Below are 22469 nucleotides of genomic sequence, written 5' to 3' on the forward strand. Positions count from 1 at the left end.
TGCATCTTAGACTCTTCAGGCCTTTCCTTCCACCTTACAGCCTCACATAATAAACACAGTTTACATCACGGTTTTGATACTTTTTATTTCCATGATACTGCAGACTGTAAATTTTGACTGTGATAGTCAACAGCTCTTTTGGATCCAAGCATGTCCATATTTACCTGTACTCTCCATCAGTACATGGGGTGCTGTATGGTGCCACAACTGTCTGTCCAAACATGGATTAGCCTCAAAAGAAGCTCAAGTGCCTCAGCACAAGCTGTGTTCATAGCAGTAGCTGCAGTCTGGACAGTCTGAATTTCCCAGTGATACTATAATCACCTTGAGGTTATCTGATGTTGTGTCCTACCAGTTATCTTGCTGATAGAGCCAATTATTTGCCATACCTGGCCTGGTCTTTCAACTGTGTTTGAAGTTACTGAATGAATAGTACCAAAGTTGTGCCTGGTAACCAGAGAGGACTGGTCTGTTGCAAACTTTACTCTTCCAGTCTGTCTGTGTTGCGCTATTTGAGCCATTTGCTGTTGTGTAAAATTGTGCACGCCTTGTACTGTATGGGTCTAATTTAAAACTTATGTTTACTTGCAGAATAACACCTTTTGGAAGCCAGATTCTTGCCAAGACTGCCATTGCCATAGCAATCTCGTCACCTGTGAACCAGTCGTCTGCAAAAACCCACTGTGTGACTTTCTGAAGGTAGGGGCTGTTACTATCTGAATGCCAGCTGGCCTGTTGTGTGTGGTGGGAGAAACATTAGGTCACTCTGGAGTTCTTAGCCTTCCCCTGCCTTAAAGCTCTGGAATAGTTACATGTCAAAATGTGTGTTTGGGTCCACCACACTGTGTTACAAGTAAAGGAATGGTGGGGACAGTGGACTACTCTGTAGTCCACATGGACTGTAGTTGTTCCTACAGTCCATGATGAAGCAAAGCTCCTCTGGTATTATGAAGGACACAAAAAGAGGATACAGCATGAAGTATTTCCCTGAAGGAACTGGCAGAGGTGAGCTGGTTGCTTATCTTTGTACACCATGGTGACAGCTGCCTTATCAACCTTCTGGACTCAGCTGCCTCCTTGCAGCTCCCTTTGAAGACAGAAGATCTGACTGACAGCAGGATTTAAAGGAGGCAAGAGAGAGCAGTGAAATCCTATTTTGCCTCCCAGAGTGTGTATGAGTGCCCAGGGTAAGGTACAGTCTCTGTGCTCCTTCGCTTCCCGTCGATGCAAGCCTGTGCAAGAAACACAGGCAAAACCCAGTATGTGAAGCCTTTGTCTCCTTCACAGCACTAAGAGGCATGGTGTTGAAACAGCTTGCAGGCTGCCTGTGCCCCAAGGGCAGTCAGGTCCCCAAAGAAAGCCCCTGAACTGGTCTAGGACTTCCTAGGACAGCCCAACTTTGGGTCACCCTTCAATTTGAAGGTAGTGCTGGGTCTCCCTCAAAGACGCAGATAGATGCTTTCCACTCTGATGAACAACAAGGGAGCTGAGATTGCCTTTCAGTTTCCTCTGCCTGGTGCTGTTTGTTGAGCTTTTATTGTCTCCTGTTTATTTTTCTGTGTCTGAGCCTTCCTTAATGGTTGCAGCTAATTGGCCACAGAATTGGTCTTGCATTAGCATCTGGATTACTGGGGTAGCACACATGAATGGCAATGAAATTCAGTATTTTAAAGAGGTAATTATATGGCTTTATGAAGCAGGTTGAAATGTTTTCCAGTGTGACAGCATTAACAAGGAAGTAATTTTGATTCTTACTGGATTTCCTCATCATCATCATCTTTATTATTATTATTGTGTATCGATTAGAGCAAGACTGGAATATTATGCATTTTTGTGCTAAAGAGAACTAAAAGAAGAATGCTGTCACAACACACCTAATAATGAGTTGGCTAGATAAGATGATGTTCATTTTTAAAAATTGGATAAATGAAAAGGTGGCAACTTTAAAGCTCATAAAGGGAAGTGGGTTTATAGTGTGAAATGAATATGAAATTATTTATGTATGACTCCTTATCACGGGTAATCTTCAAGACAAAGAGTTCAAGTTTGCCATAAAGGTCCAGCTGTCTAAATGTTGAAAGGGATCATCAAGGATCTCAGAAGAAAAAAAATCTGAGCATCCTTCAAGCATAAACCTTGAGGTCAAAAATTGCCATCTCTCTCCATGGTTTATTTCTTATCTGTTTATTATGAGATTTATGCTAATATTGCTGATCTTCTTTACAGCAACAAGGCATAAACAAAGCCAGGCTGTTTCTGCGAAAAGCATACCCAGTGGTCTTCTAAACATTTGTATGTAAAACCTACTGCTATGCATACTGAATGTTTTGAGTAGATGGAAGATAAGCAAACATTATTTCTGTTGTGTGAACCAAAACAACTAACAACCAAGAACGGTTTCTCCACAGCAGGATCACAGCTGAATAGGGTTTAATGATTTGAGCTAAATGAAATATTTAATTTTGTTTCTCACCTCCTAAAAAACAGCACATTGAAGGAAACCTTGAAGTGAGAAACTTTTCAATTTGAAAATCAAAATGTTTCTTTTAGAAAACAGAGAAGGAAAGCTTCTGACATTTCAAATGGCTCTGGTTGCTTTTATCATACACATAAAGAGGTGAAAGGTAGGAGATTTTTTTGGCATCACAGCATCTTCATTTTTTATTATAACAAAACAAATAATGACTCCCTTTTGAGCAAGAATCCCTTAGATGTTGGCTGCACCCTGTCAAAGTGGAAAGGATGGAGTGTGTCTCTTGAGAAACACCTTTGCAATATCTTTAAGATGACCTAATGGATAAAATTTTTCTACGTTTCACTTCTCAAATCTGACATGTTCTTCTCTGATTTTGGTTTCCTGTTTTCTCCCTCTGCAGTTACTCTGCTCACATCGGTAACACTGTTTGGTCCCTTTTTTTTTTTTCCTTCCTAGGGGAGGAAAATACTGAGATCTCCAGTACTTCAGGTAGTGCCCAGGGCCATCAGTGAGACATTCTTGCAAAATATGATCCTGCCACAGCTGATGCTGTCTTATCTGTGGAGTGTATGGAGTTCTGTGCCAAGCCTGAGGTGTTTACCGTGCAGCTGGGAGCAACATGAAAGCGTTGCTTTGGAGGGTCTGCAGAGATGTTTTCAGTGATTGGAGTCCATGATCCTTCCTGGTGTCAGCTGATGTCTTTACTAATACGTTTTGCCCTTTGATGAGTTGCTTCTGTCAGCGTCATCTTTTTCCTTGCTCAACTTTTTCCCTATTGCTGAACAGAACATAGCAAGTGGCCAGCTTGCTAAGCTCCTGGAATATGCAAAGCACAGTGCTAGCAGCATCCCCTGACTGTGCTGTGGTTGGGATTGTCAGTAGTTTTGAGTTAATTTTAAAGCAATGATATTCAAAAAGAAATGGTGATTGTTAAGCCAAAGAAGTACAGTTAATGGATACACATTCTTTCCTCCTGCCATCTACACTTATGGTGCAGCAAAACAGCCTGAGATCCGTCCTGTACGTGTAGAAAACAAACTGTTGAAAAAACTACATCTATACGACATTTCTCAGAGGTCCTTCAGTGAGTAATCTTGGGTTTTGACTTGAATAAGTGCTTTCTACTTTCTGTTCTGGTTTGAAAACTAGTTCAGTTGTGGACTTCCTAATTGTGCTGTTAAAGGTGTACATTTTCCAACTGTTATTTTGATGGTAAAGTGTCAGATACAGCAAACTGATGTGCAGCTTATCAGCAAAGGGATCTGATGTGGCAACATTATGTATTTCATTTAGCATGTTTTCTCTCTAAACTAAAAGCTCTGGGTCCAGACAAGCTCCATGCCTTTACCTTCATCTTAAAGTTTCTATTTCATGTGAACTGTTTATTGAATTGTTCTGTCTTTTTAGGGAGAAGTACTCCAAATAGCCCCAAACAAATGCTGTCCTGAGTGTGCGTCCCGAGCTGAAGGATTTTGCCAGCATGAAGGACAGATCCACAGCGTGAGTGCTCTGTCACAGGAACAATCCTTTCCAGTTCTTAACGCTCTGGTTGGTTCAGTTCTTAACGCTCTGGTTGGTTCACGTCAGTGAAGGATGCTTAGCTGACATGTGGGAGAAAGATAGTTCATTGAGCTTATATTTTGTTGCTACCAGATAATGTAATATAATGGGAGTTTGGTCAGCAGGGTTTGCAAAAAGGGAATGTGTCGCTGAGCAATTGCATGTCCCACTTGGCTTAAGGGGGGAAGAGTTTCCTACTCATTCATTCACTTGCTGTTTCTGTGGATGACTGAAACAATAAAGAATTTCTTCACTGTGAGGGTGATGGAGCACTGGCACAGGCTGCCCAGATGGGTTGTTGAGTCTCCTTCTCTGGGGACATTCAAAACCCACCTGGATGAGTTCCTGTGTGACCTACTGTAGGTGGCCCTGCTCTGGCAGGGGGATTATACTAGATCTTTTGAGGTCCCTTCTACCCTTAAAATTCTGTGATTCTGTGATTCTGTAATGTTAAGAGGGGAGCAAAACAAAATTATACCTGACTTATTAGCTATCCTGAAGGAAGACTTTTCTCTCAGCAGACATCTATGCTGGTAGAGATTGATTGCTGTTATGCAACCTGGGTTATATATTTTGTAATCCTGAATTATTCAAGAAGGAGGTTCCATGATGTAGTTTAACCTGGGGGAGCTAAAAGGCCAAAACAATAAGAATAAATTTCTGCAGAGGAGAAAAGAAGTAAAGATTCATGGGTAGTAGTTCATGAATCATGTCAAACAGGAGGCAAAAAGTAAAAAAATGGTTTAACAGTGAACCCAAGTCCTATGTCTGCTTTCTTACAGACTTTTATTTTTAACAAAAGGCAAATCAAGTCCAAATCTTAAGAAAGATGCTAAAATGTCCAGATGCATTTCAATACCTAGACCTCATACTCTACACCCGAGGTGGATGTTTTAACCCTCTGTTTCAGTGTGAAGCATGACCAGCATGAATCTATTATGAACTAGACAAAGACGCGAATAGGAGGGATAGCGCATCCATTCTCTTCTCATGTTTCTTTGTGCCTGTGATTTGGGTGATATTGTATTTTATCATACTACATTATATTTCTTCTTCTTGTTTCTGTTGCTCTATTTTGCTTTGTGGTGTTCTTGCTGCAGCTTTTATCTTTTGGCTCTCAGTAAACTTGTTCTTTGAGACACAAGTCAGGTGAATAAGTAGGCATCCCCAGATGGATTACAGACATGTTTGTACCTGCAGTTGTATATCTCAGTTCCACTGTGAGATGGTCATTACATAATTTTTTTGTCATGCAAAATCTCATCCTGATGGTAGGCACGGATTTCCCAAAGAAAGAAGTTTTCTTTTTTGTCAGTAAACTCCTGTAATGCTTTATAACTTGACCTTCATTCTACGAGTATCTAGCTAGCAACACTGGTCCTAGTGTTAGGTCCATCAAAGAAAATCTGCATCCTCTATCTATCAAGAGCGTTTTTACTCCCTCTCTAGTTCAATATTGCATGTTCTGTAGAAATAAAAATTCTCTATTTGTTGGAGAGTGGTGCAATACACCAACACATTTCTTCTTGGGGACAGTTTTTCCTCCCTATGCCTTAAGGTAGAGATATTTGTTTCTGTGTTAATGAATAAGCAAATTGAATGAGTTTTACTCATTGTGAAGTGCACTAACTACGTGGGATGGGGATGTTCACCTGACCACCTTGTGTGTGTTCAGGCTCATGTTGGATATTAGTCTAAAGAAAACATGTCTCTACATTTAGAGTTTGCCCTACAGAAACTGTAGAAAGGGTATATCCAATAGGCTGTGTCTTTGGCAGTGGGTTGGTCCTGGATGCCATTCTGCAACAGGAAGAAAAAGTAAGCTGATCTCCAGATTTGCTACTTTGCCAGTATTGACTTGTTTTTGCCCCAAAGGTGCAGCCAGGAGTAGGGGCTACAATTTGCAAAGATTGATTGGGCCTGCAGAAGGCTAAAGTTAACACTAGTCTAGAGCGGCTTAAAAAGGGAAAGATGTATTTACAGGTCTCATCAGCTACTGGATTTATACATGTGTTTTCTCTGCCCTTACTTATGTTGTGTACTGCAGCACGGCTCACAGTGGGACAGCTCTGGATGTGTCCAGTGTTCCTGTGCCCATGGGAAGGTGAGCTGCACACCCAGGATCTGCCCAGCTCTCACCTGTGGACAAGGGGAGCTGCAATACACTTCTCAGGGATCCTGCTGTCCCAAATGCGTGGGCCGTGGTGGTGAGTATTAAGTGTGCATGGGACATTGTCTGGCTTCACTGATCAAAGCAGTAGATCACTGGAAATCTTTTAGTCTCAAATCTGGAATGCTTCTCTTGTTCAGTTCTGCTGAGAAGACACTGGAATCAAGTGTGTCTCTTAATTATCCTTCTGTCCTCTTACCATACTTACACTTTTAACAGTTTCATCCATACGCCAAGAGGAAGTGATAAACCTTAAGCAGCATGCAGATATGCCTATTATATCCTTATTTTGGGGATTAGAATCTGGTAAAAAACGATACTAATATTTCCTATGTACTTGAGGGTACCTTTGACACTTGCAAACTCAGACTGCAAGCTCCAAAAATACCTGAACTATTGGATGTCAGTGGGGGAAATGTATGCAGAACTCTGAATTCGTGAGTCTAAAGCCCTTGAAAATTGGTGTCGTTACTGGCATTACTTGCTTTGACAAACCAGAATATTGAATTCTGAGGTGCACAAAAACCTGTTTTAATTATGGGTGAAGACAAGGGATTAAAAGGCATCAGAAAGGAAAATGATGTATTGTTTTCGTATTTCTTAGAGCCTTGTTCCTTTGATGGACACTTATTCCAGGATGGTGAGGACTGGCACCTTGGTCCATGCTCCAAATGCATCTGCAGGGATGGTGAGACTCAGTGCTTCACAGCTTCCTGCCAGCCTCTACTGTGCAACCAGGTCAGGATCCATTGGCATTCTCAGGATATTGCTCATGACTGTCTTCTTTGGTAACGTCCATTTCTCATGCAGATATACAGATTAGCTGGCAGATCTTCTGTTATGACAAGTGGGCCATTTGGAAAAGGGAGTTTTGATCTGTGGAAATGATGTGGAGTGACATCTAAGTCTCAGTATACATGTGCTGAATTTCTCTTCCCTAATATCTTCTTTTACTCTTATCATGCCTTTGCTGGCTAATTAAGTACAAATACTGCCTAAAGAAACTGCTTTTTGTCTTACACTAAAAAAAAAATATGACGTGGGGTTCATGAGGAGATGTTGCAATTTCTGTGAAGGGACAAAATGAAAACAGGACTTTTAATGGGGATTTTTCTTCACAAATTTCAGTGTTTGGTTTGCACATCTATTTTACTTTTTTTCACAGGAACTTGAGAAATACAGCTGAAAGTAGTCAAATGTAAATGACTTAAAGAGTTTAGAAATGCATGACAACTTCAGCTGAAAGAAAAGCCTCACAGCAGGTTCCTTACATGTGTTTGTGATTAGAAATCAATAAAATCAGTAAGATAAGTTAGGCAAGCTCAAGTATTGACTCATGATTTTAGTCCACTTGAGAGAAATGGGATATTTCTGTGTCAAGCTTCTTTGCTGTGGACAAACAAAGAGTTCTTAGCTCTTCTACAGTGATCAACCTAACTCAAACACTACAAGATTATATACAGTGTGAACACAGTGGTTAGTAAAGGCAGCAAACTATACACAGGATTCCACAGTCTATACAAATGATTCCATTTTTTTAAATCTTGGTGTTATATTGGAAGTGCTTCAGAATCTAACTGTGCTCTGGATTTCTTTTCACTGGGTCCATTGTACCTTCTTTTTTTCACACCTTGGTGTACTCCTTTGCAACAGAATGCCATGCTAGGGAAATACAGGAGTGGCCTCCCTGGAAGTCCCTCTTTCTGATCTTGGCTTTATGTTTTAGGAGCTGCTGTTTCACAAATATTTTTTAATCTATTACCACACTCCAATGATGAATCCAGAAGCTTCCTTGAAATTCGTGCTCTGGCTAAGCACTGAGAAAAACAAAAGCAGTGTTTATAAACTTTCCCCTTTGATGCTTGCCCAGTTTTCTATTACTGGACCAGATGTTTGTGCAATTAACGTATTTTTGATAGAAGGAAAGCCCACCTGTTCATATGCGTGCTAATTGTGTTTTCCTTTGTCCCAAGATACTCAATTAGTATTCATTGACTAAGTACTGTGCATTAAAACAAATTTATGATTACTTTAGATTTTTCCTTTCTCACTCCAAATGGACTGATGTTACCTGCTGACTGATTGCACTAAGGTTTAATCAGCTAATCATTGGGATTTAATTTGTGGAAACAAAAATGACTGTGTTGTTGCTGTGATGTGTCTGAGAATCGGCTGAGAGCATCAAAGTTAATGCAGCAGAAACCCAATTCTGATCATGTTGCAGATATTTCTTGCCAAAGTGCCTGGTGGAAGGGTCATTAGCAGGGTGTGTGAGGAACCCGTTCTGCTCTCAAACATACGTAAAGATGTCTGGGCATGTGCCATTATCTCTGTCACTTCCCTCATTCTCCCCTCCATGTCAAAAGCAAGTCAATGCATTCTTCCACTACTAAACTCATTTTCCGCCTTTCAGATAACTGTGCACTTTCCTGGGTTCTGACAACTTCAAAAATGCTTGTTGCATGCAGGGGTGCATCTAAATGTCTCACCACATATCCCACCAAAATCCATGAAAGCGTTCTTTTAACTCTTGGGAAATCTGTCACTGAAATTTTGTGCAGGTCTTCCACTCTTTAAAAGCCAGTGATTTGACTAATGATGAGGTAATAGCACTTGGCATTTCTACACCACTTTCAGTCCACACATTAGTCTTCTGGTCATCCTGATGTGGCTGGAAAGAGGTGCTGCTGAGCAAAGCTATTCCAAATCGTTGAATGTACGTGGAATTGTAGCAAGGGAATTGCAGACACATTTTGGATGGGGGAAGCTGAGGCATGCAGGAACTGTTATATTGATGTGAAGTGCCAACATATTCCAATGTGATTTAAGTCAACCATAAAAAAAGTTTAAATTGGAATAATCCAGTTTTACGCATAATTTGACACATGTACAGGCAATTATGCTGTATAGATTTAACTAAAACAGTGCGAATGGTCAAGAGATAGTGAGTGTAAATCACACATTCAAAACCTGGTATGTAGCAATACCAGGAAAAAAGCCTCTTCTCCATCTCGTACTTTGGTGGGCTTGTCCCTATAGCTTTATTTATACTTTTCTGCATTGTATGTATTATATGTACTTAATCTCGTGTGTGCATATGTGGGTCTTTATCTGCATTTATATACCTATCTAAGTATTTGGACCTCAGTTGCCATTCAAAGAAGCCTAAAAAATAATACAAAGGAATTACCTTTCTTTCTAGCTTTCTACACTGATCTCATTCTATGAAGAGTGCTCCCAGATATTGGAGCCAAAATAAAGCCTTGACTGACTGTGGGTTATCACACAGATACTAAATGCTTGGAATTCCAGGAAGTGATGCTGAGTTAACTGTTCATGGTCTTATTTTACTTGTTTCTCCTGCTTTCTGTTTAGGATGAAGTTATGGTTATGTCTCCTGGAAAATGTTGCCCAGAATGTGTTCCAAAGCCCTGCTCGGTGTCAGGAAGAGTGTACCAGGTAACCTTTGGCAAGCTGCACCAAAAGGCAATTGTTCACAAGTTCTGGCACATCTCTCCCTTCTCCCTGACAGCTGACTTTCTGCCAGCACTGATAGCTTAGTACAACCGTTGCTTTTTTTTCTTCCTGGAAAGCCAGAAGAGCTGAAAGAAATTGGGACTAGATAAGAATTTACTGGCAACCAGCAAGGAAGTTTGCAAGGTGAAGCAGATTAGGCACTTTCTTTTCACACTTTTTTTGAAGGAGGAGAGCAGAAAGCACTGGTGAAGGTCAAAGTATTTATAGCTTTCATTGTATCATCTGGAATTAATGTGATGCATTAGTTAATGCATGTATGTATGTGGGATTTCCTGCTAATGATTATTTTTTGCTAATAATAGTAGGTAGAGCCTTACCAATGACACTAGCTTGTAATTAATGAGAAATACACACCTAAGTGTCATCTAGACCTCATACTTCTTTTTCCTGTCTGTTGATCATGTAGAGAGAAGCATTTTTAAAGAAAAAAATATTGTTGGATATAGATAAGCAAAGAGCCATCATATTCCTTAAGCAGCACAGATTTCTGGAAAGAGTTTAGTTATTTATGAAGAGTGTTTAACAACTGTGTACATGTTCTTTTGGAACAGCATGGTGAACAGTGGGAAAAAAATGCCTGCACTGCGTGTACCTGTCACAGAGGGGAAGTCAGATGTTTGAGAGAGGCCTGTGACACTATTAACTGTGAGAAGGTAATTAAAGATCATTAATCTCTGATATGCTGCCTGCACATGTCACTATGCCTGTGCCAGTGGGTTCAGAAAGTCCTGCTCAATGGTTACTGATGTTTTGTAGGGGCAGAACAAAGTGCAGCGTCCTGGGAAATGCTGTGAGGAGTGTGTGTCTTCCAAGGGAAACTGCTTGTATGATGGCACTATCAGATACCATGGTGAGATGTGGAATAGCACTCACTGTGACTTCTGCGTCTGCGACGAAGGGCAAGTCACTTGCCGGGAAGCAGAGTGTGCCAGAGTGGAGTGTGCCAAGGTAAGAAAGGGATTTTTCTTTCTTTCAAGATGTATTTGTCAAATCTTGTGATATTTTTCCTCCTTTTTTCTTCTTTCTTGACTGACATCTTGAGACACTCAAAGAACCTGCTCTTCTCTCAGGGCTTGTTTTGTGCAATTACCTTGAAAACACTTCACAGGAAAGGAGAGTAAACGTCTGACTTTTTGTGCAAGGTTGACTGCTCAGTGGGCTTGCACTACAAAGCAAGCCGGTGTGAATCGCCGACTAATTTAACTTGGATTCCCTCCTGCACCGTTGCCTACCTGCTGTAATGGAGGATCAGACGCTCAGTGGTTTCAATGACCGCCAGCTTTACCAGGAGCTGAATGTGGGGAGAGATGTACAAGTCAGAGATAGTTAAAAGCTTAAGAACTATTCCTTATATCATCATTCTGTATGCTACAGTGGGCTTCAGTAAGGTAGTTGGATATGGCAGTGGGTGTTCCACTTTTCTCCATTTCTTCCATGCCATTCTTGATATGGAAGTGAAGCTGCTAAGGTATTTTATTCCCAGTGCTGTTTACTGCAAAACTAACACACTCACCTCCCTGCCTCTGATTATGTTATATTTGCTTTATAGTGGATGTGCAAAATGCATTAGATAAAGTTGAAAGTGTATGTTTGTTCATCTTAGATGTGCCTTTTAAATAGCCAAATTGCATTGAGTGTGGGAACCCAAACTCTTGTTACTGGTGTACTACTGCTGTTGATCATCTGACCTTAAACTATACAGAGAGATTTTACTGGGTGGAAAGTCGTGGTTGTCATAAAGTCTTGTGCACTTGCATCTGTTTCAGTCAGCTTCCTGCGTGCTTATGGCTGTAAATTGGATCATTTACACTAATGATGGTGGCATGCTGTCATGGCTCAGTAGGGAGAATTATTTAATATTCATGCTCATATCTTAGCTACTGACAAAGAATCCATTATTCAGGAAAGCCAGGCATATTTTACAGAACAATAGCTGAAGCCGTTAAGATGTAGGGTTCAAAACTGAGGATTTCAAAAGTGTGCAGCATTATCACTCATACAGCAATTTTTCAAACGCAGGCTCTCAAAGGTAACCACCCATCTGAAAGCCTAAGCAGCTGAAAAAGTGACATTATCTGTCAGAGTATGAGCTGCTGCAGTTTTGAATTGAATAAAACGTGATTGCTAGGAGGACAGAAGGAGAAAGACAGTGTCCTTTGTTGTAGACAAGAGTTATGGTCCCACTTGGTAAAACATATGTGCCCTTGGTTTTATTATTCTGCATGGCTTCCCTTAAAATAAACTATTTTCCTCAAGTTACATACAATCATAGTTTACCTTAATAGTATGAGGTACACATTAGTCAATTACAATAAAATATTTACTCAAAAAGCAAATCAAATATTTCTGTTTTCCTTTTTGAGTTGCAGGTCTGGGTTTTTTTGGGGCACCTGCATCAGTCAATCAGAGCTATGAAGCTAGGAGCATTTAGATTCATCTCTTCATTAGGGCACTATTAATTTTCTGGTCACATCGTTCTGTTTAAAGTATAATGAGGCCACAGATATGAACTGCAAATTCTAGACAGCTCAACGTAGCATAGCAGCGTTACGTGAGGGGATGGTAGAGGTTTAGCTTACAAACCCTTTCAGACAAACCCAGCCAGCAAAATGACAAATGACAGTGGCTGTGGTGAGTTCAAAAAGCCATTTTCAGCAGGGTATCAATGAGCTAGGAATACAAGGATGTGACAGGCTGGGTTAGCTATGGATGGTGAAGTGAATGCACTCAGCAAAAACCTTTCAAACTGTCAGAACATCAAATAATCCTGTTTGCCAGCACCCCAACTAGGTAAGCACGCTTGTGATGACCTTCAGAGGTGGGATGAGCCATGGGTACTAGCAGGGGGTGCTACAGCCCACCTCAGTAGGCTTGGCAATGAAATATTTCTTCTAGCAGCCCTGGCAGCCCTAGAAACTACAGGATCAATAAGACAGTTTGCAGGGTGAAGTCTTTCTGGTATTGAGAAGAAATGGAGCTGGGAGCTGAGAGTTATGGATGATGAATGTAGGTGTGTAAATGTTTAAGGGAGATCATATAAAGCATTTTTTTTTCTTTTCTGCCTCCTGGCCCATCGTGGTCTTTCAGTGTTCTCAACCTGGAATATAAATCTCTCCTCAGCAAAACCACAAGGTACCTCATACAGCCACTCTCTTTTCTGAGTCTTGGCAGAGCAGCGTGGTTGCATTGTTTTGGCTAGGCAAGCCATATTCTATGGCTAGTTGTTCTCAGTTTTCCTGTAGTGTGTATTTATGTATGTGAGTGGGGATGTGGACAGGGATGGGGCTGGGAGAGTTTACAGTACATAGTAATGACATGAGATCCAATCACTGTCAATAGCATTTTGAAGTAATGATTTAAGAGCAAAAAAATATAGAACCAGCAGAGAAAGATTTAGGCTGTGTGTGGTCCTCAATGACTAAAAACCATGCAATTTCTCATCTCATAGCCATGCTCTGAAATGCATTAAAGTTGTCCAAGTATGGCCTGGATTGATTGTGGTGCAACTGACAGTAACTGGTGTTGTTAGTGCCCCATGTATGTCTAAAGTAATTCACATACACAAATTGGTAAGTGTGCCAGTGTGGCACAGTGAAAAATGTCTTTGAGTGCCTGGTTGGTGTAAATCAGCAAATTTGGTAAACTTGGCACTCAGATGAATTTTATAAGCCATGAGAAGGAAGCAACAACCCAGTGAAAGGGAAACCAGTGTGATCTGTGTGAGTTTGTTGGGTCTCTTGCAAACATTTAACAAACTATTGTGGCTTCTCTGTTTGTTAGAGGTAAGTAATCAGCCTGGTTCTGAAGTGAGGAAGATTGTGCCCATGAGATTTGGGATGGGTAGCAACACTGACATTTGAGGGGCATAGGTTAAACAAGAGCTCAGTGCAGATCAGCACTAAATCTAGTTCAGTCATTCATTTGTAGCCTTTCCATTGTAATGATTTTGTATACATATGTCTGTTTTCTAACTAGTAGGTATTATCTTGCCACTCTTTACAGTGGCTGACAGTTGGGTCCAGAAGAGCTACTCAGGTCAGGAAATCAAAGCTGTTTCTTCTGAGCTGTTCTGGTTCCCTGGGACACAGTCTCTCCCTCTTTTCTAAATGTTCCACTTCCACTTGGGCACAAAAAGTTGTGATGAATTACAGTACTTTATTCCCTTCTCCTGCTGCTAAATTCTTATCTTTATAAACTGAAGTTGTTGAAGTGGACTCTGAGGAGTTGTATGGTTGTAACAAAGTAACGAAGAACAGGCTTTTTCCATCTGGGATAAATAGAGTGTGTGCCTTGAAATGCTTTTGGAGAAAAACAAATGGAACATTCAAAAGGAAGGTAACCTTCTATACACTGAAATCTTGCCAGTGGTCCACTAAAATCCTAGTGAACCACAGTAAAAATATGGCATTCCAATTCTCTGTACTCGCAGTGAGTTATGGTTGGGGAGGGGAAGGGTCGTTCTCTGCAGGATTTAGGGATGAAGTAATGACCTTATCGCTGAATTCCCTGGCCCGTTCTGAGGTTTGTTCTGCAGCTACACTATTCACTAAGCGCATTTTTCAAACCATGACTACAGAGATGAAGTAGGATAGAGAGAAGATAAGGTGAAATTAGATATTGAGGATTGCATTCCAGGGCAAGAACTGTTCTGCCTCTGCATTCCACAATATTTTTGGTGATGTTGATTCCATTTGAATTGTTGCAACCTTTCTCTTCACAGGGTGAAAAATTAATTCATTTAAATGGGAAGTGCTGTCCTGAATGTATTTCAAGTAATAGTTACTGTGTTTACAAAGAACATACCAAAGCTGTGAGTATCCTCGTACTTTGGAGCACGTAACCATGAGTTCTGCTCAAAAAGATTCCCCCTCTCCATTTCTGAGAACAATATCATTTACAAGTGTAGCAGAAAAATAATCCATTGATATTGTCTGCAAATTGCTTTTCCAGTTTACAGAATGCACTTGTTTATAACATGTGCATCTGCTGCAGAGTTTAAGTTTGACTTGCTTTCCTTTGTACAGTTTAATCAATCATTTCTCCTTAATATTTAATATACTTACTCATAGGTTTCCTGCACATCTCATGGAGTTAAAGACACCTGACTTTAGTTACATAAGGTAGAGGCTACAGAGCTGGAGCAATGTATAGCTTTCTGCCTAGGTATCCCACTGATTAAAGTTTTTACTGCAACAGGAGTCCATTGTTTTATGGATATTTTCAAAGAGCTTTCCTTCTAAAGTTAGAGAGAAGGGAAGTGTTAAGTGTCTGGATTTAAATGTATCAGTGATGGGCTTTTCACTGCTCTGACAGACGAAGACTGGAGCTAATCCCTGCTGTTCGCCAACAGATGTGAGAAACAGGAAGTTTAATACTGGTTTGGGTTTTTTTCAGTGCTAATACTTCTTTTTCTTTTTTTGAATCTCTTTCTCTGACCCAAGTGAGGTAAAACATATTAAGGTGTCAGGTTTATTCCAGTTTACCTGGCATTTAAATCACTTGCTGTCTTTCTTCTGCTTTTTTCATTTCTCATGTGGTGCTCAGCTGCTGAGGGCAACTTTGATGGCCTTTTGAGCAGACCCAGGGATGCAGTTCATGGAATGAGAACAGTAGATGCAAGAGCTCTGTCCTCCATCGACTGGTAGAAGTAGACAGGTACCAGGCACAATGGATAGCTTTGAAGAAAAGCTGGTGATACCTCTTCATCTCTGTGGTGTGCCAACCAGTCCTTGATGATGAAGAACAAGGCAATAGAAAACAGAAGGAGAAGAACTAAGATGCTGTGAAAGTTAGAAAGAGATTTCAAGCATGACAAAATGGTTATTATGCAAAGACCTAGATTCAGATAGAGGACAGATTGCAAGTATCTATCTGCTCAGATACAGAGCAGACTCAAGCAATTGTTATCTGGCTGTGAAAAAGAAGTGGACAAATGAGGCAGCAAAATTTGGTGACAGGAGAAAATGCTTTGAGTCAGAGAAAATAAAGGGAGGTGAAGAAGTAGAAAGGACTTACCGCTAACTGAAAAACACCCTGTTTTGAAGGGAGTGCCAAAAAAGGAATGTTTTCAAGTGTTCACAGGCAAAAGACTCTTCTCTGTAGCTGCCTTATTCTGGAAAGGCAAAGAGGGCAAAAGGATTAATGGTGGAGAGGCACGAAGTCCCATGTCAGCAGGCCTCGGTGCTGAAACAGTCCCATAAATGTTTAATTTGCTGCTGGCGCTGCTGTAGCCTTGCATCTCTGTGCCTGGCCACTTTGTGCAAAGGCTCTCCTTTGCTACTCATGCTGTTTCTTGTGCAGGATGGAGAGAAATGGGAAGAAGGGCCCTGCGGAGAATGCGAGTGCCGGGCGACAGCAGTGACCTGCTTCCAGCGTTCCTGCCCACCTTGCCCACCGGGCAGCCTGGCAGTCAGAGCCAAGGGTGGCTGCTGCCCACACTGCCAGCCAGGTACAGACGTAGTGCCAGCCCTCTCTTACCCTCACTCCTGTTTGGGGGGAGCGTGTGTATCTCGTAGACCTTTGTCACAGGGGTTGTTGCGGCATCTCTGCGGCCCTCACTTCACCAGTACTGCTCTAACCCCTGCATTGAATTTTAACTTGTCTTTGGTTTCAAGGTGCTAATTAACTGCTTTCTGCACAATTTAATTAGGATTCTTAAAGAGGTTTAGGGCTCCATCCAAAGGCCTTCCCCATGCATTGTTTAATCTAGAAAGGTAGATGAAGGGAGCTATGATCACCCTCTACAGCTCCCTGAAGGAGGTTGTAGTGAGGTGGGAGTCAGTATCTTCTCTCAAATAAGTCAGAGGACAAGAGGAAATAGCCTCAAGTTGCACCAGGGAAGATTTAGATTGGAGATGAGGAAGAACTGTTTTACTGAGAGGGTTGTTAGACACTGGCACAGGCTGCCCAGGAAGGTGGTGGAGTCCCCATCCCTGGAGATATTTAAAAGCTGTGTAGATGGAAGTGCTGAGGGACATGGATTAGTGGTGGGCTTGGCAGTGTAAGGGAAGGGGCTGGATTTAACAAGCTTAAAGGCCTTTTCGAACCAAAATGATTGTATGATTATATGAAATGTTAGCTTTCTTTTGGCAAATGGTTGGTATTTTGGAAATGTTTTATCCTTCTCATTTTTCTTCAATATGACTATTATAAGGCAGGGGAGACTGTTCCTTTCTGAACTGTGACATGAGTTTTGGAGTTCGTGGACTCCTGATTATTTCTTGGGAGTGGGAAGAAAAAAGAACCTGTTATGCCACAAGTTCTTCTGGCTACCAGTTAATAATTGTTTAGAAAGATTAGAATAGCCTTAGCTTATACATTAATTTTGCATATAAATCCATTTTTCTCCAGGACATAATCATTCTCCTTGATTTGCGTTTCGTACTTGGTAGGCTTTAGCTGTGGTTTGCCAGTTTTTCGTGTTGGTAGCTTTTCTTGTTGCATTCATAAAACTGGGTTTTTTTCTGAGTGCCCCAGTTAATGTTTTATCTCAGTAAAAAGAAAATAGCTTCACAGTTTCATTATAGTGTCATTTGCAGGAGTGCCTTGGCACTTTTGCCATATTAATGTTTTAAAGCTTGTTATTTACTGCATGCTAATAAAAATGCAAAGCACTGCAAATTGAAAAGTGAGGAAAATGGGTTTTGGACAGTTCAGATAAAATTGTCCTGGATTTTTGAAAGGGAAGAGCATCTGCACAGGTTTCTAAGGAGGGAACAGATTATAAAGCACTCTCAGTACCCATCTGTTCTTTTTCTTATCAAGGAGTGCCACTGTGTACTGGTTACCCTTGAAAATCTGGCCTCTTTGTTTAGCTTCAGTAATGGTAACATTTTGGAAAATCCAGGCTTTGAAGTCATGGTATTAGACATACAGAGCAAAACTTGCATTTTTGTGCCCTAAGAAGTAGATACTAATTTCCTTTCTTGAACAAAGCCTATGTTTTTCCCTCTATATTTTTGTGTTTTGCATTGGAGGGGATGAGAAGCAAATGCAAAATCCAGCCTGCAGCAGTTCAATTTGTAAGGCCAGACCATCAGCCCCTAACACATCTGCTTCGTTAAAGCCAGTAAAAAATTCTTGCTGCTTCTCACAGATGTGCTGGGGAAGCAGGCAGAGAGAACTCGTTCATTCTCAGCCGGTGTAAAGCATATAGCCCTAAGCATAGCTATATTTATGTTAAAACCAGCAAATATGCCCTCTCATTGAGCACATTCAGATTGTAGCGGAGGGAGATTTTTGTACCTAGAGACAAATTTTCCATTCTGTACCTCTCCAAGTACTCAGTCAGTATCAGACTGGAAGAATGGGGCAACATATACCTTTGGAAACTTATTGGAAAGAAATTGATAGAGTCAGAGCCTCCTATTCATTCCTTCTGTTTATCAATGTGGATTCGTTGTTATCTTCAACTATGTCTTTTGTAGCTCTTGATTCCTGATTCTTTCCTTAGGTACATCTCCCTGGAAACTTGCAGGTTATTTAGCGTAAATGAAGGAGTATTCAGCATTGAGATCCTTTTTGCTGACTTGTCAGGAAGGAACAGACAGCTTTTCTTCCAGCACACAAAAGTAGCTCAGTAGTAAATCAAAAGTAGTCCTTCTCTTGGCCCCTGCAGAGAGAGCAGCCATGCCATTTGAGAAATACAGTGCAGTGACATAAAGCTTTTGACCTGGCATGGACACAATCTTGACGTATTGCAGGGTTTTGACTGAAGGAAACTCAAATTCACGTTGTTTCGAACCATTAATTCCTGATGATTTTACTGCTGAGAAACTGTGTGAACAATGAATATCATTTTTATCAGTAGCCTAGAAAATCTGAGTCTGTGAAATAACTTTTCACAGCAATATAATATTTAGTGCCTTTCATGCAATCTTGGGACAAAAAAACACTCCAAAGCTAATACACTTTGAACCACCAACAGAAAGAACTAATGAATTCCACTTGGATTTTGGAGTGTACGTTATTTTGTGTTTTCTCAAATGAAATCGCTGCTGCTGGCTTTCACCCATGTCTTTTCTTTGTGACAGTGGAGTGCCACCCAGACTGTCTGACCTGCTCTCAGTCCTTTGATCACTGTAACGCCTGCCGAGACACACGGAGGCAGCTGCAGAATGGGCGCTGTGTGGAGGCGTGTGAATCGGGCTTCTACCAGGATGGGGGGACTTGCTTAGGTAATTTCTGCAAGGGATTATACCCTGTCAGATGACTGTCTGCTCTCTGTCTGGCTGTGCTTTTGTTTGTGAATCTCACAGGCTTATCATAAAGAGAATGCCAGGCTTTGTTTGAACAAGTATTCAGGCACATACTGAGTAGCAACGAGTGGGCTTAACATTTCAGGAGGCTGCAAGTGGAAGCCCCTGAAAAATGCAAATTCTCAAACTCTCTTGCCAGAATGAGGCAAGATTGTCTCTTTTTATCAGAGCAGGGGAGTCTTGCTGTATCAGTTGGGATTAATACATCTTTCTTTTCTATTCCTTCTCTTGGAAGCCTGCAATGAAACATGCTCAGCCTGTACCAATGGATTTGAGTGCTCCTCATGCCAACCATCCCTGCTAATGAAGAATGGGCAGTGTGTGACTTCCTGTGGGAAGGGATACTTTCAGGATCAGCTCGTCTGCACAGGTATCTCAAAAAAAAGCTGCAATACTTTGTGACAGGGAAACAGCAGGCAAAAGCTGTGCCCGAGCTATTATTGGATATACTCTCTGTTGAGGGATCTCCTGTTGACATAAGTGTTAATCTTCACTCTAGAGTAAAGGAAGGAGTGAACAGAGGGACTAAGTCATACAGTGTGAAATTGATTACTGCTTGTGGAAATATTCATTAAAATTCCTCAGAGAATCAGTTCTGTGGGTCTAAACACTGTGGTTTTTCACTACTGTCCTCTTTCAGTACAGAATGCTCTTTTGGAAAAGGAACTGTATTTTGTGGTGCTAAGGGTGCAGAGCAGAACGTATGCAATAATATTACTAAGGATATAACACCCTGAGCCCTGCCTTGCAATCTGATCTGGGGGGTAGATTTTGAGTTCAGTGCAGGCTAACTGCAGCTGCTAGTGCCAGACCTTTCAAGAAATGGCACTTTGACGTGCGTAGAAAATTACTTGGAGGGATGGGAGATAGATAGGATTCAGCAAAACTCACAGAAAATACCTTTTGGAGATGTTTTTTGCTTTGTTTTGCCATTCATTTGTTTCATATGGTGCACTCTTCCTAAAAGTTGTTTGAACTAACTGTTCTCGGGAAGTGTATTTACAAAATGAAATTAGTGATTCTATAAAACACTGAGATATGTTGAAATGTGTTGAAATCTTAGCAATTGAGAAGATTGAGAATAAGATTGGGAAGTTACAGTTTTCTCTTTGATGGAACTATGATAGTGCTTTTATGAGCTTCCTCTGCTCCTTTGAAATACTTGTACTTTTCTCATACTGTAAGGCAACTGCTTTTTCATCATGACAGTTTAATTGTTTCCTCCAAAATTAACACTTTTCTCCTCTTAATGTCGGTCTTTTTAGAAGGCCATCTAATTATTTGTGTAGCTCTAATTCAGCAAAGGGGTGGAGAATATGCTTAACTTAGCCACCACATGAGTTTCTTTGGAACTAGCCCTCCTGCTTAAAATTAAATACAATCTTAGGGGTTTTGGCAGATTTCAGGGAAAAGCCCTTTAGAAAGGAAGTCCAGCTTCCTTTTCTGAAATGGCTTTCTTTGAGGAGCTGACCATTTGTTTTAGGTTTTGAAAGCCTGAAAAATCTCTGTCCTCCAGAAGTGGCTATAGACTAGGGCCTCATTGTGCATGTATAAATAGAAAAGACAGACCAAGTCCTAAAGAATTTATAGACTTAAGTATCGAATAATCTTCTACTTCATTTGGCTTTATTTTACCATTTCCTTTCCACCTGCTTCTAGTGTTTTAATTGGCAGTGCCCATCTTCTGCTGAAGCAGTAGGGAAAGGCTAATGTTTCATTTTATTACTGGTTTGCAGATTACTGATTGTACATTCCATCCAAATTTGCAGTCACGCATGCTTGTAGCTGAAAGTTGCTGGGAAAATTTGTTCCTATTTCCTCAAGGGAATTAAACCAATTTGCTTTAGTTCTGCCTGGCTGCATTTTCTGCATAAAGTCAAACCAGTGGAGAAAGTCTTAAATTTCAGATACGGTCCATAATTCATTGCCATTCACTCTTATTTTCTATCCTCTTTATTTTTACAAATCTCTAATCTGATTGTCCAGATGAGCCTTAGGCTGTTAAGAAATACTTTTCTCATAATAGTTTTAACATCTACAATGAGCATGTTCCAAAATCACAAAAAGGATGAACTAGACTGTGTTAATTGCTATAGATCCAGTAAACTTCCTCTTGAAGAATTTGCTCCAGAGGTGAAAAAGACTTTTAAGACCAGGTTTCTTACTTCATCCTATTGCTGAAATGCCATTGTCTGCATTGTAACAAACCACAATGAATTAGTCTTTCCTTTTGTTCATGTTTTATAGTATCTGGTGTAATTGAATCCATTTTCAGTTTCGGCATATAATTGTTTCATTTCTGCCCCGTTTTTATCTTACACCACAGTTGTTTCCTGCCCCCATCCCTTCACCTGTTTCTGTAAAGTATGAAAACCATTCAGAGAAATTAAAGTTGGGAATAAAAGATAATAGGTTCAGTTATGTAGCTGTGTATTTAAAGATCGTGGATCAATTTGTATTGAGCTTAGAGCAGAGTAATAGATGAAGTCTTCCATATCAGAAATAGGCTATGGAAATAGTTAAGGAATGCCCCTCCCCCCCCCCCCCATGGCAAAGCGAAGGGAAGTGAAAATAAATGATGGTCTGCTTGGTAGAACAGAAGGGCTCAAAGGACTTGCAGTGTTCAATGCTCTCACTGCATTTTTCTAACTTAATTATTTATGTTTGCAAGATTATTCAAAAGCCTAGGCAGAACTCAAGTGTTTCTGCTTTAATCTCCTAAAATGCGACTGTTGAAATGTGTAACCTGACACTAACAGACCCAGCTCACTCTGTAGCAAAGCACTTGAATTTTCATTCACGACTTGTTGTTTTTCTTTGCGCTGTACCTGACTGCAGAAACTCACCTTGAAGATAAGCAACTGACCACAACTAAGTTGAGCTTGTCCAGCTCATGATGAGGAGGGCAGGTTAGGAGTGGTTAATGGTATGATGCAGCAGGGAACAGTTGGACCCCATCTGTCCTTTCCTGAGGCTATGCAGTGACTTCTTACTGTATTCTTACCTGGGTGCCATTTGCATTTGCCCTCCTGCTGTTGGCAGACCTGGGGATGTTTTACCTGCAGTGGTGCAGGTAAGAGACAGTTTAATGAGTGGATCTTTAATTGATTTCCTGACTTCTGGTCAATTCTGAAAGGACAAAAACATCACTTTGTCAGACCTCTCATCTTCTAAAAGCCTGGGCTTGTGTCACTGCTTCGTGACTACTACATTAAACTCCTGCAACTCCTGACTAACATGGCAGAGAAAAAGACCCATTGGCTTAGGAACCACTGTAGTGCTCTTGCTTTAACCAAGAAGTGAGACCATGGAAGTTTCATCTGTTTAACATTGATTTTCTGGAAAGCTGTGTAATGAATACTATTGTGTCAGAGTCATTGCACACCCCATTGCAGCTTGAAGGTCAGCTATTTTCTTTTGAACATCTTTCCTTCAGCAGCAGTGTTAAGATGCAGGGTCTTGTATATAA

General features: G+C 40.8%; 1 protein-coding gene across 1 annotated transcript in view; it reads left to right on the forward strand.

Annotated features, from left to right (window-relative positions):
• Nucleotides 1-22469, forward strand: part of FRAS1 (Fraser extracellular matrix complex subunit 1) — a 173793-nt gene that overhangs the window by 56400 nt on the left and 94924 nt on the right. Inside the window, exons 3-13 of the mRNA XM_061992064.1 lie at nt 592-699; nt 3884-3976; nt 6084-6243; nt 6811-6944; nt 9582-9665; nt 10295-10396; nt 10500-10691; nt 14464-14553; nt 16044-16191; nt 18776-18919; nt 19236-19370. Of these exons, the coding sequence (XP_061848048.1) occupies nt 592-699; nt 3884-3976; nt 6084-6243; nt 6811-6944; nt 9582-9665; nt 10295-10396; nt 10500-10691; nt 14464-14553; nt 16044-16191; nt 18776-18919; nt 19236-19370 (1390 nt within the window). The remainder of the gene's footprint in view (nt 1-591; nt 700-3883; nt 3977-6083; nt 6244-6810; nt 6945-9581; nt 9666-10294; nt 10397-10499; nt 10692-14463; nt 14554-16043; nt 16192-18775; nt 18920-19235; nt 19371-22469) is intronic.

This window comes from Colius striatus, chromosome 3, assembly GCF_028858725.1.
Source record: "Colius striatus isolate bColStr4 chromosome 3, bColStr4.1.hap1, whole genome shotgun sequence".
NCBI lineage: Eukaryota > Metazoa > Chordata > Aves > Coliiformes > Coliidae > Colius > Colius striatus.